Source organism: Pelmatolapia mariae, linkage group LG1, assembly GCF_036321145.2.
Source record: "Pelmatolapia mariae isolate MD_Pm_ZW linkage group LG1, Pm_UMD_F_2, whole genome shotgun sequence".
NCBI lineage: Eukaryota > Metazoa > Chordata > Actinopteri > Cichliformes > Cichlidae > Pelmatolapia > Pelmatolapia mariae.
The window spans coordinates 12,712,501-12,727,394 of record NC_086227.1 but is presented as its reverse complement, the minus strand read 5'-3'; the positions used below and the strand labels follow the sequence as shown (position 1 = coordinate 12,727,394).

Sequence of the window (14,894 nt, the reverse complement as noted above, 5' to 3'; positions counted from 1 at the left end):
AATAACCATCACAGAATAAATGGGAATTAAGTAGAGTTAAATTATAGAATAACAAATTTCCTGAACATAAATATTCACGTTGCTAATGCTGGTAGAACTAGAGAACGAGTAACCCAAAGTTATCCGCTATCCGCTGACATCACTTAGCTGTCAACAACAGCTAAATGCTAATGTTGGTAATAGACCGAGACATGCGCAGAAGAAACTTTATATAACGGGTTCAGCTCACGTTTTTATCACGTTCGGGAGGGACGGTATTGGCTGTGTGTCAGATACTCTTAGCAGAGATGTATCTCCTCAGAAAATCATATAAAGAGGTCAAATATTGATAGAGATGATGTCCGAATGCGTATTTAGGCTAATATGTAGGACATATATAAACCACCAGCAGTATAATGTGGAAAATTACACTGCTGAAGGGGCGTGGAAAGTTGCTGCCTTAAAACGTCATCGCAATTTTATCCAATGGGGTCTCCGTTATGCAAATAACAGATTCTTCTAGGAAGTGGGATCCCAGCGCTGCAGTCGCTACTTCAGCTATCTTCGGCTCTGTGAGGGCGAGCTGGACATCAGGTTGTCATGCTTTTACAGACACGTTAAACAAAAGAAAACTTGCGAACATAAATAAGGCTTGCCGCTTTTAAGAAGCAAGCAACTGACCCACAGTTTTCCTGCTGAGGTAAGTACGCTGGAGATGCGACTGTTGCTGTGTCCGGTTTGGTCCTCAAGTGATGCTGCAACATTAAATCGATTATTAGCGGTAAAAATGAAGGCCGTTAAAAACATGTATGCTCCGCTGCTTTTTTTAAGGACTAAAACGATATCAAACTACGGCTAGGAAAGGGGCAGGGCGAAGCGGGGTCTTAATGTGGAGCTACTGCGGCAAATTCTGGTGGGTGGGTGGCTAATTCGTCCAAAAGGCGACACGGTTTTCATTTTCAGGATCGGGAGTATGGGAGGAGGACCGTTGGCCTGCTCTTAGAGAGCTTGTTATCGTCCAGAAAAGCCCACGTTTCTCACTGGGTTAGCTACTTGATGGAATCTGTGTGCCTTTGTGGCTGTTAAGGTGCGTCTCAGGATTGTTGTGAGTCGTGACAAAGACCAGAGAGTAAAATTAAAGCTGTTTACACGCCGTCTCTTGGCATTAGTTGTATTAATGTATCAGATATACTCTTTAGATTGGTTTCCAGTGAAAGACACGGGTATTAGTGGGGTTATTTTTGAAGCTAATTTTACACGGCTGGATTTTTTTTCTCCTTTTTTTGTCTTACACCGTCGCCTTTTGGTGCTAAGTTTGTTTACACGTGATGGTTGTATAATTGCCTTACTTTTTAATAAGTCTGAGGCCGACTTTTCGTAAGTGTTACATTTGGGTTTTCTGGAGGCAGCGTTATAACTTCCTGTCTGACATTGACAGTCTTGGTTATGGCAACAGGAACATGCTAGAAAATAAGTACAGCCGACAAGTGTCTGAAAGAGCTTAGGACACAGTCAAAACTAAAATATTTAGATTCATGAAACTTTAAAAAAAAAAAAAAAAAGGATGTGTAATCGTTTAGCAGTTACTTGCCATGCAAATTAAGTGGTGTCATTTTAGATGAAACTTCTGTTTAAGGAAAAAAGATAACTTTTTGATACTGTACAGTGAAGGTCTTTGTGTGTGTTTTGCTTTATGTGCTTTTCAGGACCACATCACTGTGACTTCACATTTCTTTGGACCTTTTGAAACGAGTTTTCATTGGAGGCGAACTTAAACGTAAAATGTAAGTATATTAGTTTATTTTAGCTTTCAGTTCTGACTGTTTCTATTTATGTCAGTTTGATGTGGCTGCCTGGTAACATCACACAAACATTTGCGTTGCACATCAGTGATCAGAACTTCCTTTTTTCTTTGCAATAGAAGGCATTGAGCCTCTTCTGTGCCCTTTATAGTTTCTGTTTGTTTACCTATAATTTCACACCTGTGGAAACTTTATTAGCTGTGAACATTAATACATTTAATAAATCTGCTAAAAATGTAAATTTGTGCTGGCACATTACATTGGGAGAAATGCTAGTCAGGAATCACCGTGTCTGCTATATGTAATGATTTATTTAAAGCAATGTCAGCACCTCTATCTTCTATGCAGCAAGGCTTCCTATTGGCACAGTTTAAGCTGTAATGTAAATACAGGGAGTGTATTAAATAACCAGGTCTATCTTATCTGACTGTGCTTTATCTGAGTTCCTTTGAGTTTATATTCCCACAGATGTGTTGCTGCAGGACACCTGAGGAATATTTAATTAATTAATTTCTTTAAAGTCCATTGTTAATCCCTAGAACTGGAAAAAAAAAAAACCATTGACTTTTGTACAAGCGATGTCTTTTTAAATTAAAATTCAGTTTAAAAATGGAGTTCTGCATTTATTGGCTGCTTTTGTTTTCTAGAATAATCATGAGCGCCCACGAATCCGACGTGCACACCATCTCTCCCGAGATGCCAGCAATGTTTGACGGCATGAAGCTGGCGGCGGTGGCCACGGTGCTTTACATCATTGTCCGCTGCTTGAACCTCAAGAGCCCCACAGCACCCCCGGACCTCATCTACCAGGACACTGCTCTCAACCGCTTCCTCCTCAAGTCCTGCTCTCAGTTGACCAAAGAGTGAGTTGCGTTCCTTTCTCTCTGTGCATGTCTCTTTGGAGGTTGCCACGGCAACGGTGCAGCAACAATGAAGGTAGCGGTTTGTCTGGCGGTGGTCCCAGCTATCGTCAGTGCTCCTGAGTGTGCCACACGTCTGTACCACAGCCTTCCTGTTGGCTCTTGCATGAATTAAACACGAGGCTGTATTTTTGGGGTTATCTCAAAGGTGCACTGAGTTTGTTGTACTTGCATTATAAATAAAGGCTCATTCACTGCAGGGCAAGAGGATTTGCATTCATGATGATGCTGGTCTCACATTCAGGGTAACTATGAAGACTGCTATAATTTGAATGTTTCGTCTGAGCTCATAATAACTGACGCAAAGCAGTGGTTCCTGGACCATAAAAGAACAAGGCTTTGCTGTGTGCATTAAACCAGGTTATCTATGCCTCAAACTTCCTGTAATTTTGCTGGAAACACACTCCCTTGAGTGGGAATTGTATACTCAGTTGTGTTTCCTTAGTGAGCATCTCTCCACCTCTTGCTTTGACACTCGACAGGAACTTTCAGCTTCGTAGGGCGAATCTCTCGACGCACCCTCGAGTGTCAGCTTACATAACGGATGGTTACTGAGCCCTTTGCCTTTCAGCTGCAGGGTCATTGAATCATAAGGCCGCACTGATGCTTACATCTGTGTCTAGTTTGTTATTATTCCCTCCTGAACAGCCGTATGCTCTATGCTTAGAATAGGAAGATGTCTGTCCCAGTGTGTAGTTTAGCAGAGATGTTTGAAGTCTACACGTTTTATCTTCATTTTTGTGAAGTCACGTTTGTAACTCGTGACATCCTGTGTTGTTGCATAATAAATCGATCGCACAGTGGAAAGTATAAGAGGGGTGATGTGAGGTGAACAGCCTTTTTGTTTGGCTGTGTTTGGAGACAGTTGAATAGGGTTTAGGATAACATACAAAATGACAGAGCACGCTATTTATTATTTCATTATTTGACAGAAGTCGCAGTCTGATTTGCCTCAGGTGATTGTCCAGGATATTGCAAAACATTGTAGAGCTTGTTTTCCTATTGGCCAGTATTATACATGTGTGTGAATGTGTGTGTAGCTAGCAGCTGACACTATGTGGTGTATAGAAAAGAAAAAAAGCCTAATGAATGTAAAGATTGATAGCATGCAGATTAATACAATTACCATAAATGATATGAGTCATTTTGGACTTTGACCAGGACTTCGGGTCTTTGTTTTATCAAACCACACAGACACATCCAGTTCCTTTTTTCTGTTACCTAATAGCTACAAAGGACAATAGCACAGTCACTGTACATACCCCAAGAAGGTTACATTTGCCACTTAGAGTGGGTGGAAGAAAGCCTCTATGATTCTGATTCAAACAAAGGCTCACCATTCAGTTATCCCAATTCAAAGAGAGATTGGAGCCTGTTACATTCGATAGAATTATTAAAAAGGATTTCTCAAACTTTATCAGTTAAAAGCAACAGAAAACTGATAACAGCATTATTTTTATTTTTTATTTTCTTGATGAACTCAGCTACTCTGGTGTCGCGCTTCCTGTCCACATTATAACAGTGAGGTCATCTTCTTCCTGTAGTCATGGATTAAGCCAGCAGAGTACCTTCTAGAAACATGTGGTAAAGCTTTAACTACAGTGCACCCTGGAGGCGATCACATTATCACTAAATGGCAATAGTCAGTTTTGTGGCAGATAATTCTCTTATGTAAGACTGTATTTGTTAATTAAGTAATTGTTGGAGCCACTGTAAGAGTTGAGGAAACATAAGGTTAAAGAGCTTGTGCAATTGTTGATGTAACTGAAGCCTCAACTCTCGGCAGTCGCTGACTGTCGTCGTGTTTTGGGCTGTACTGTACACACAGCTAGTGTCCACACTGCAGCTGTGCTTCAGAGTTATGCTGGTCTTGTTTATCTGATATAGCTCACTGCCGAGTTTTGTCACGAAACGATTCCACACAGGCTTTTATATAACTGAAGAAGTGAGAGAGTGCCTTGAATGCTCACTAAAGTGTTATTAACAAGCACTCAACCAATACAATTATCACTGTCGAAACGCTGCGTTTGGAGATCTAGCCTGTCTTTAACTCAAATGTTCCTAAATATCTTCCTGAGTCACTTCAAAATCTTCCATATTGAATAATACTTTTATGTGAGCCAATCCCATTTAAACGGCTGAAGCATTATATGAAAAGCATGGTGTTTTATCTGTTTCTGTCGCCACTGTCATGATTTTAAACCTAATATTTTACCTATAATATGTGATGAAACAGACAGTTGCAGTGGCAAGTTGAAGACGTTTCTCTGTGTTAGTTCACACTATTTTGCTCTCGGTGTGGAGATGTGATAGTGATTCATGATAATGCCCGGTGTCTCAAAGGAATGTTACATAAGCTAAAGACTCAACTCCTACAGTTAACTCCTACAGAAGTGTCACTGGAATACAAGCGCTGGTTCTGCGAATAACTTTACAAAACATAGCTACACACTAATGAAACGTTGCTGTCTGTTGGGTCCACGTAGCAATCTTTAAATGTCTTGAAAAGAAATGTGACTTTGTGTGCAAACTCTGTGCTCGAAAGTCCTGTCTCTGTCATAAACCAGAAATGCAAAAGGCATGTGCTTCAGATAACACTGTGTTGATCTTGTGTCTGAGCATTTGCCCTGCCCTTGCACTGTCCATTAGGCTGAGGGCTCATATTTCGAGACCAAATTTAACAGAGGAATGCAATTTTGTGTTTTCCAGGTACATTCCTCCATTACTGTGGGGTAAGAGTGGTCACCTCCAGACGGCACTGTATGGTAAACTTGGTCGGGTGAGCTCACCTCACCCTAGTGGAATCAGAAAATATTTGCCCATGCAGGATGGGGCGACTGCGACCTTCGACCTCTTTGAGCCGCTGGGGGATCATCGGACAGGAGGTGATGCATTTGATCAGGATCTGCTTCTTATTAACCAACATTTTTAGAACAGGGGCAAGAGAAAGCACATTCATCACAGCTATGGATGAGCACAATATACAGCACTGCCTGAGCTCAGCCATTCTTGGGATGCCAGGGGTGGACAGCTCTCCTAAGATCATTTCACAGCATTGGAGGTGTGGGCTAACTCAAATCTTCAGTGAGGTTTCATTTGTTGAATGCAAGTTTTGTTGAAGTAATCGACCTTCTGGTTCTGATATTTTGTCCAGCTCTACTGTGTGAATTTTTACGTGATGCTCTACAAGGGTGAACACTTTTTCTTGCCCCTGTACATTGCTTAGTTGGATCTTTACTGTCATGACAAACATTAAAATCTAATATATTATAGTTCTTAGTTTCATACTATAATTCTGTTGCTTTACATTGTAATTCTACTACTGCTACTTCTGTCTAGTCCGTTCATGCCACACCTAATGAGTGTTTGTCAGTCCTGGACGAGGGATCCCTTCTCTGCTGATCTTCTTGAGGTTTCTCCCATTTTGTTGTTCCTGATAAATTTCTTCATTATTCAATTCGAGGGTCAAGAATAGTTAGAGGGTATCACAAGAACCTTTTGCCCCAGAGAGTTTTTATATAGAACATATGGCTAAATAAAACAAGTTTGATGTTTGGAGAATAAAGAAATTCGTTGTCAGTGGTGTCATGTCCAACTTTGGTTATTTGTGCCAGGCCTTGCAAGTCAGCTACTAAAGAGACTTTGCTGCATTATTGTTCTTTTAAATCAGGCATAAGATGTGTGTAATTCAGTTGTGGGGGGACCTTTTAAAAGATGCATATGTTTCTCTGAAGGCTTGAGCTTATCCAATCAAATTAACTTGGATGTATTAGTCCTCTCAGAAAGCTTAAGCCTCACATGACATTTTACTCCCGACAAAAGTAGTGTTACTATTTCCACTGTGTTTGGAAAAGCTATAATTGACAGCCTTATCCTTTATCTTGGATCGGCTGCCGGGCTTTGCCTTGCTCCTTTTGTTATGATGATCTGCTGTTTAGGAGAGTAACACTCTCCTTTCTTTATCTTTCCTTACATTTTTCTCATTTGCAAATATTGCCCTGCTCCATCTGCCTGTTCAACCAGATGACATCACCATGGTGATATGCCCCGGTATCGGTAACCATAGTGAGAAGCACTACATCCGGACCTTTGTGGATTATGCACAGAAGGATGGTTATCGTTGTGCTGTGCTGAATCACCTGGGAGCTCTTCCCAACATCGAGCTTACCTCTCCACGCATGTTCACTTATGGTAAGACCAGTGAGCCAACTCAAAATGGTACCTATTTGGCTTTTGAAAAAATGTGTTTCATATAATTTTTGTCATTGTTGGATGTTTATATTGTAAATGTCCAGTTTCAAATGTTATATACAGTTTGTCTGTGGACCAAAAGTTTTCTACTTGTATGCTGCTTAGGTGGTATCAGTTTGGCACTGATTACATATGGTGTAAGCAAACAAGGCTCATAAGGCCTGCATCTGTTTGTGGATGTCAGTGAGGGGCAGCTAATGAGAAGAAAGTGAGGAAAGGGGCTTGAAAAAATGAAATGGGCTGCCTAAAGGCCGTAGTAGAGGATTTTGTACTGTGAATCATGCAGAGCTAGTCTAGTGATGACTCATCCCCCCACCCCTAATAATTTCTGAACCCCTGTTAAACACCAGTCAGTTTTTCATCAGAGGTCTATCTAAGAATGAAAACCATTATTTGCAATGATAAAAAGAATTCAGTCCTGTCAGTAATGCTGTGTCATCGCTTTTGGCTCAGCCTGCTGCTCTCATCCAATTGTCTGTTGTGGTTTAGGCTTAACCTATCCTCTCCATGATCCATTAAAAGGGGTGAGCACAGTGAAGGTATTAGTTTAAAGCATTTCTGGTGAAAGTGTGCACTTACGAACAGCTTATCTTTTTTTTGCCCTGCTTGTACAGCATTATTTCATTTCAATGTAAGGCTTTTTTATGGGCATGATGAGACCTGTGCTGTTTAAAAGATCTTAGACACTCAAATCTGATGCCCTGAATTAAAGAAATCTTCAGCCAGAAGTGCTGAGTAGAATAAAGTATGTTTCTGTGTTTTGATTATAGCACTATACTGTTTCATTTTACAGGATGCACATGGGAATTTGCATCCATGGTTGGCTACATTAAGCGGGCATACCCTAACACCCAGCTCATTGTTGTGGGCTTCAGTCTGGGTGGAAACATCGTTTGTAAGTTCCTGGGGGAGAACAGGGCTAACCAGGAGCGAGTGCTGTGCTGCGTCAGCGTTTGTCAGGGGTACAGCGCGCTGAGGTGGGTTGCTGTGGTCTCATTTCTTAATTACATGCATTGTTTTGTCAAACCGGCTTTGTAATACTAACACTGACGTGCTCACATTTCTAAATATAAATGAAGCTCAGAATAATTCTACAAAATGAATAGCGCTTGCATAATATAATCACATGTTTATCCATGAGTCTGCAAAGCGGCTCCAGTCAGCTGGTTACCCTTTCTGCTCTTCCTTTTACCATAATTATCCTAGTTGATGGATTGCACCAATTTGGTAAAGTTGCCACTTAAAAGATTTTTTTTCTCCCAAAATGTAAGCAACGAGACTCATTTAAACACCTGTCTGAGGACCTGTCTGATCCCTTCATTCACCTACCACAGTTTGCTCTGAATGTCTACAGTACCATTGATAATATTGGGCAGTATTCATCCTTTTCTGAAGTGCAGTACTAGAAGTCCTACCAGCTAATAACTAGTGTGAATTGTCTTGTCTTTTAATCAGTTAATAGTTTGATTAAAAAACAACAACAAAAACAATAAAACCTTACTTTGTAAAGTAACTAGCAACCAGATAAATGTATTGAAAGTACAATATTTACAAATAGATTATGATGTATATGTATATTTAGTGCATGCGGGTGTCTGCACTCTGTGTTCTTGTCAGATTCTGTGTTTTTAAATGCAGACAGCATCTCTTGGCAGACTTGACAGGCCGGGTCTATTAAAGTTTCAGTGTGGACAGCAGGGGATGGGTGTGTGTCGAGACTGGCCGTCTGTCAAATTGGCTTTGCAGTTTTTCTTTTTTCTTTTTTAAAAAATCATTTTCTTTTAAAATCTGTTTCCAAAATTTAAGCTGGCCCTCCTGTCAGTGTACCTCGAGAGCTGAAGCTGTACAGTAATCAGCCACAACATTAAAAACACCTGCCTAATATTCTATAGGTTCCCTTTGTGCCGCCCAACAGCTCTGACCTGTCGGGGCATGGACATGGGACCCCTTGGCGTGTCCTGTGGTGTCTGGCACCCAGACGTTGGCATTGGATCCTTTGGGCTTTGCGGGTTCGGGGTAGGCCTTTGTGGATCGGGCTCGTTTGTTAGCATCCGACTGATGCTCAATCGGATTGAGAATTTGGAGGCTGGCTCTGTTTTTTCGGGGTTCCTCGAGCAATTCCTGGGAAGTTTTTGCGATATGGCGGGGTGCATTATCCTGCTGGGGAGGCCACTACCATCGAAGAGTATCATAGCCTCGAGTGGGTTGTGCTTGGGCTACAACAATGTTTAGGTGGGTGGCACAGTACATATTGTAGTGTCAACCGCATGAATACCAGGACCCAAGGCTTGCAGTGGAATGAGTGATCAATGTTTTTCACTATTGCCTACTGTTTTAATGTTGCGGCTGATCGATGTATGTTCTTCTTACAATAACTCACATTTAATATTATGGCCTTATTGTATGAAAAAGCCACAAAAAAAGAAACCTTTTTTGTTTTTTTGTAATCAGCAGTTAGCTGCTGAACCTGTTTTCCTTGAGCTGTTGTTTTGCATCACCTTGTCACTGTCAGCGAGCTGCATATTGATTCCTGACACCATTGCTACTCTCAACCAGTGTGACTCTTTGTGTTAGTGGATTACACAGGACATTCAACGTATTGTTTAGATTGCAGACAGTCTGCACAAAGCTAACTTCCTGTGTGTTTGCCTTCCCCTCTCTCTCTCAGGGCCCAGGAAACATTCCTGCAGTGGGATCAGTTCAGGCGCTTCTATAACTTTCTCATGGCCGACAACATGAAGAAAATCATTCTCTCACACAGGTACCACTGTTGCCCAGCTATAAATTTTAATACATTGTGTGCCTTCTGTTTCCAATCACTGAAAAGTTTAATGGACATGTTTAGTGTTTGGGGAGAAAATTTTATGGTGTTTGCCAAAGACAGTGATTTCATCAGACAACCCAGTCAGTAATCTAACCTCCTAATTTCCTTATAAATGAAATTGTAGATTACCCACAGCCATGGTGGGTTCATTTGAGCAATGATCATTTTCACAGATCTGAGTAGGTTGAACTGCCTGAAATGGTACCTTCCTCTAGCCTCTCTTGCTCTTGCCCTACCTACCTATAACATGCTAAGGTGCCCATAAAATAAATAAAGCCAACTATAAACTACTCAAAACTAAGTAAAAATGTAAAATAAAAATAAAAAGCTAAATGAGCCACTAGCCTACTAAAAAGAACATCTAAAGTAACTTTCTAAATGCTAATCTGCAAATAAATGAATAGTTCTTACCATTCCTGAACCGTCTTCGTTGTCACTCTGTGTAATAGAGGGAATAGTTGGTACATAGCTGACAGTTATGACTGTGAACTAATTGATTTGTAAAATTACTTGTGTTCATGTTAATGTTTGTATGTTACAGGCACAGTCTGTTTGGAGGACATTCGCTCAAAATGATTGATGCTGATCTAAGTCGGCTGTACACAGCAACATCTCTCATGCAGATTGACGACAACATCATGAGGTGTGTTCTAGTAAACTGCAGCTCTTCTATGTTCTTGATACTTCTAGTGATACTTTTTGTCAGTGCTTAGAATCTGAAAAATATCAGATATTCTTGTCATTTCTATCAAAAAGGGTTAGGGACTGAATAATAACACCTGATCTTTTTGGGTTTCAACAGAAAATTCCACGGCCACCGCTCTCTCAAAGAGTACTATGAGAAAGAGAGTTGTGTACATTATATTCACAATGTAAGAACTGCTTTTGCAAACGACTCACAAATGCCATCTTTCTCTTTTTTGGTCTGTTTGTGTATTTGTTTGATGGATGGGATTTTGTTCTTAAATTTCCAGGTCAATGTGCCACTGCTGTTGGTGAACTCTGCGGATGATCCTCTGGTTCATGACTCACTGCTCACCATCCCTCGCACGCTAGCAGGTAATTGCCAACATGTTGCATAGCAACAGCAGCTGCACTGAAATATTTTTTTTTTTTATCACCTTATCAACTAGATGGCAAAGTTGCAGTTAAATGGTCCGTGCAGATCAGGGTCGACTTGCTGTCATAGCATGGCTGCAGTAGCCATCAAGAAAATGAAGCTCCTGACCTTAAATAAGAATCCTGCTGTAAAACTATGTCTTGAATTAAAAAACAAACAAAAACCCCACCTGGACCTTCCTGCTCAAAATAAAAAGAAATTTAAAAATAAAGAAAAGGGTGGGTTCAATTTCTTTAAATATTGCTACCACTGCACTGTAGTATTATGTAACCTTAAATAACTCACTCTAGAATATTAGTTCTAAAAATACTGAAAAACAGTTCTCCTTCAGGTTGATACAAAAAGCTATTCATGTCTTAAAGACTGGCCTCAGTTAAATCTCAGTAGTTTTAAAAAACAAACAAACAAAAACATGTCTGCAGCCTTAAGCAGGACTATGATGAGCTGGCATCCAACCCCAACCGGGACAGGGTGGGGCACACAGTTTGTGACTAATGTTTTCTGCTGTGTGGCAACGGCTGTAACGCATAAATATAACACTGTGTTCCTCCAGTTGGATAAAGTGAGTTCACTGGTCTCCTGCCCCCCCCAAAAAACCATCTGTCCTCCAGTATATGGTGCAGGGTGATTGAACTTGGATAAATAAACATAAGCAGGCAACTCTGGCTACACGTGGCTTAATGTCTATCAAGCATCCATTCTTCTCACTCTGTGCTATTTTTACTTACTGACCACTTTTAACTTTACTGGAAAAGGAATATCGCTCATGTGCGTGCGTGAGTGTAAGAGAGGGAGTAGGAGGAGGAGTCCTTACTGAAAGCAAATGGTACTCTATCCTATATGTCTCCAGGGAGCAACACTTACAGAAAAGTGGATTAGCTGTCCCTTTGACCTAAAATGTGAGACAGTTGCTCAGATGCTTGACTGCCATCAAAGGACTGACAGAAATACACTTGCATTGCTGGTGCTGGAATTAGCCCGGACTAAAAGTGTTTGATAAGAGTTTTTAGCAGACTGTTAAGTAAGACTGTTGCTGTTAAAGCAAAAATGTTACAGGTGAATTAAAGAAAACAAAGAATAGTTGGTGCTTCTTAATTGCAATGATATTTGAATAATATAATTAAACAAAATAACATCATGAAACTGATGCAACTGAGTTTCAGTGATGACTTGGTAAATGATGCGTTTAGGGACTTATTAAGAAAAATCTTTAAACCACAAGCTGGTCTCCGGGCCTCTGTTCCAACCTGTCACTCAGCTCATAGTGAGCCGGCAGCTCTCGGTCCTGGATGAGCACGCAGTTGTCCAAGGGCAACTCAGCAGCTGTCATGAATAGTGCACAGTGTTCAAACCCCAGTGGGATCTTAGTCACTAACCTGCTACAGCAGGCTTCCCCACTAACCCAGATAAGACCAGGAGACCAAAGAGATCCAGGCCAGTTCTTTTCATGAACCCCACCATGGTTGTTCACTGCAGCAGCACTATGCTGCAAGCACAGTGAGTGTGTGGAGATGACCTAGTTTACATTTCAGACTTTATTTATCATCATTATGGTTATTATTATTTTTAATTATACATTTTAAATAAAACTATATTTTAACTGCAGAATAACTAATGCAAAAAAATTGCAGTCCTTCATATTTTATTAGGCAGCACAGATGCAGAGATATTCAGGATTTGTATTTTGCATATATTGCGAATGACATAAAGTCAGTGCAAGTGGATCCACTGCTGTTTTCTGTATGATAGGAGATGTGACGACCTCTGTTTTCTATACTCTAAGGGTAAATGTTAAAGTTTGGCCTGGAGTCCTATCTTGTCAATTATTAATGGTTGCATTATTTTACCATAAGTATGTGGACACAAATGTGATCGTAAGGATCTAGGAAGATTGTCAACATGGCAGTCTTTATTAAAAGAGAGGTATGGAAAATGATGAGTCTTATACTATGAAAAGAGATTTTCCATTCTGGATGACCATTTAAGCAATGAGACAGCAAGCAATGAAAAGAAAGGGGACAGATTGTTACACAATCTGTGAGACCTGTCAGTCGAGGCAAACCTGTTTCAACTGTTAAAGTCATTAAAAAAAATAGCCTCCAGGTTGAAGTAGCAAAGTTGAAGTACCACTTTTTTTTTTTTTTTCTGCCAGCTGTCAGACAAACGAATTGAGTAACATATTGATTGTGTCTGATGGCCAGAAATGTAATCGCATTGTTATCTGCTCGACTGTGCAAACACACCCTTAACAATCCCTTGCAAGCCCATTTTTGGGCATGTGTTGAACATTATTCTTCCGATGCTGACGATTACAAACTGTGCAGAGTACAGAGGGCTAATTACCATGTGATTTGTCCTCTTCCAGCAAAGAAGCCGAATGTGATCTTTGCCCTGACACTTCACGGAGGCCACCTGGGCTTCTTTGAGGGTGCAGTCCTCTTCCCCCAGCCTCTCACCTGGATGGACAAAGTAATCGTGGGTTACGCCAATGCCATTTGTCAGTGGGAGAAACAGAAACCACCATGCCAAAGTGACCATCTGAGTGAGGGCTCCTGCTTAAAGGAGAAAGCATAAACCTCTGTATCTCTCATTTGTTCATTAACCTTTCACTTTCTCCAACACCACTATCCCCACACTGCACTGAGGAGACACTCTAAACTGATATCTCTTCTCTGCCTTCTCCTCCTGTGCGACTCACCAGTACCAACCCACCTTTCCCGGTCCTCCTTTGTAATCACAATCACCTTACAGTTTGTGACAAAATGAACTAACTGCCTTCGTGCTCTTTTCCATGTCGAGGATTCGGAGCAGGGACATTTTGGTTCTTTACATCTACACAGTAATGACGCCTGGCTAAGTGATTCTTTTTGGCCGAAAGTGGCAGACGATGAAGTCAAGCTGTCATTTTAAAGGAAAGCAAGAGCACCACTTTAGAGTAGTCGAGTGAGAAACAAGAGCACACAAGAAGCCTCGTATTACATCGAAGACGAACTGTAAGAAGCTCACTGCTTATCACCGCCAAGGCCATATAGCCTAGTCTGCTGTCTTAACAAACGTTACCCGTTTTGTGTGTGCGTGCGTGTGTGAGTATGTCTGTGTGAGACTGTGTAGGCCAAGAGGGAAAGACCCAGGATGGTGGTCTTTGTGAGGTTGGTCTGATTTAAATTCTCTGTTCTTAGTCCTTGGCCATTATGTCTGCTCCTCTGGGTGCGTTGCTGTTTGTAGTAAATGTACTGTAGATGATTAAGTATTAAGGTAGGATTGTACACATTGTTTCCAGGTCGTAACATCATCCTGCACATAGTTTTGGCACTCAAAGTTTTCGGTGCTTACCAGACGTGACCAGGGATCGAGCCCCACCCTCAGATGGGATCCATGTACATTCCCACAGTTGCATTCTGTCACTTTGATTCCAGCACTTTACATACTGTACACCACAATATTTTCCCCTTTTCCTCACTTTATTTGTCAAAGTGCAGATATGGAAACTATTAACGGAGGGGGCGAGGATGATAACGAAACGTTAGATGAATCAAATGTTCCCCGCGTTGTCTGTGTGTCAGTGTCTTTGAGCCCTCCTTACTCTTTCTGTTGCCTTTGATCAGCTGCAGGTCCAGCCAAGTCTCTGATAGCCGTCTCTTACTGCACACACAACAGTCCTACTGCCACTGCACTGAGGCTAACATTCAACCCACCTGGTTTGGTGCGAACATCTTAGTACAGCTTTTCCATTTTCCAGCAGATGATCATGTGGTTCTTTGAAATGTTGAAAATTTAGCCTTCTGATTGGCGAGCGTGGTGCTACAAAAGGGAAAGTTCAGCAGATGTGAAGCAAATTTTTCATTTGTAATAATCTGAGCTGTGAGGTTTGACGAGTAGGAGGGCTGAAGATGCCAAAGCTCAACCGCTATTTATTTTAGTGGCTTGTTCGTATGATTCTGGTGTTTGTTTAACTGTAATTTAGATGGAGAATGCTGCATGCAAGAAAGAAGATGGAT

The 14,894-nt window shown here is 41.1% G+C and overlaps 1 protein-coding gene across 2 annotated transcripts in view; it reads left to right on the top strand.

Annotated features, from left to right (window-relative positions):
- Positions 1 to 511: 511 nt before the first annotated feature.
- The window catches only part of LOC134626619 (monoacylglycerol lipase ABHD2), a 16,765-nt gene continuing 2,382 nt past the window's right edge, over positions 512 to 14,894 (top strand). Inside the window, exons 1-11 of one of the 2 annotated variants that reach the window (XM_063472592.1) lie at positions 512 to 679; positions 1,686 to 1,763; positions 2,429 to 2,644; positions 5,411 to 5,586; positions 6,725 to 6,892; positions 7,746 to 7,929; positions 9,621 to 9,713; positions 10,318 to 10,419; positions 10,579 to 10,648; positions 10,751 to 10,835; positions 13,262 to 14,894. The exon at positions 13,262 to 14,894 is cut by the window's right edge and continues 2,382 nt beyond it. In XM_063472592.1, coding sequence (XP_063328662.1) covers positions 2,436 to 2,644; positions 5,411 to 5,586; positions 6,725 to 6,892; positions 7,746 to 7,929; positions 9,621 to 9,713; positions 10,318 to 10,419; positions 10,579 to 10,648; positions 10,751 to 10,835; positions 13,262 to 13,470 — 1,296 coding nt within the window. In that variant the 5' untranslated portion in view covers positions 512 to 679; positions 1,686 to 1,763; positions 2,429 to 2,435 and the 3' untranslated portion in view covers positions 13,471 to 14,894. Of the gene's footprint in view, positions 680 to 1,685; positions 1,764 to 2,428; positions 2,645 to 5,410; positions 5,587 to 6,724; positions 6,893 to 7,745; positions 7,930 to 8,844; positions 9,587 to 9,620; positions 9,714 to 10,317; positions 10,420 to 10,578; positions 10,649 to 10,750; positions 10,836 to 13,261 lie in introns of those variants that run through there. The other variant, XM_063472600.1, reaches the window with a different exon arrangement.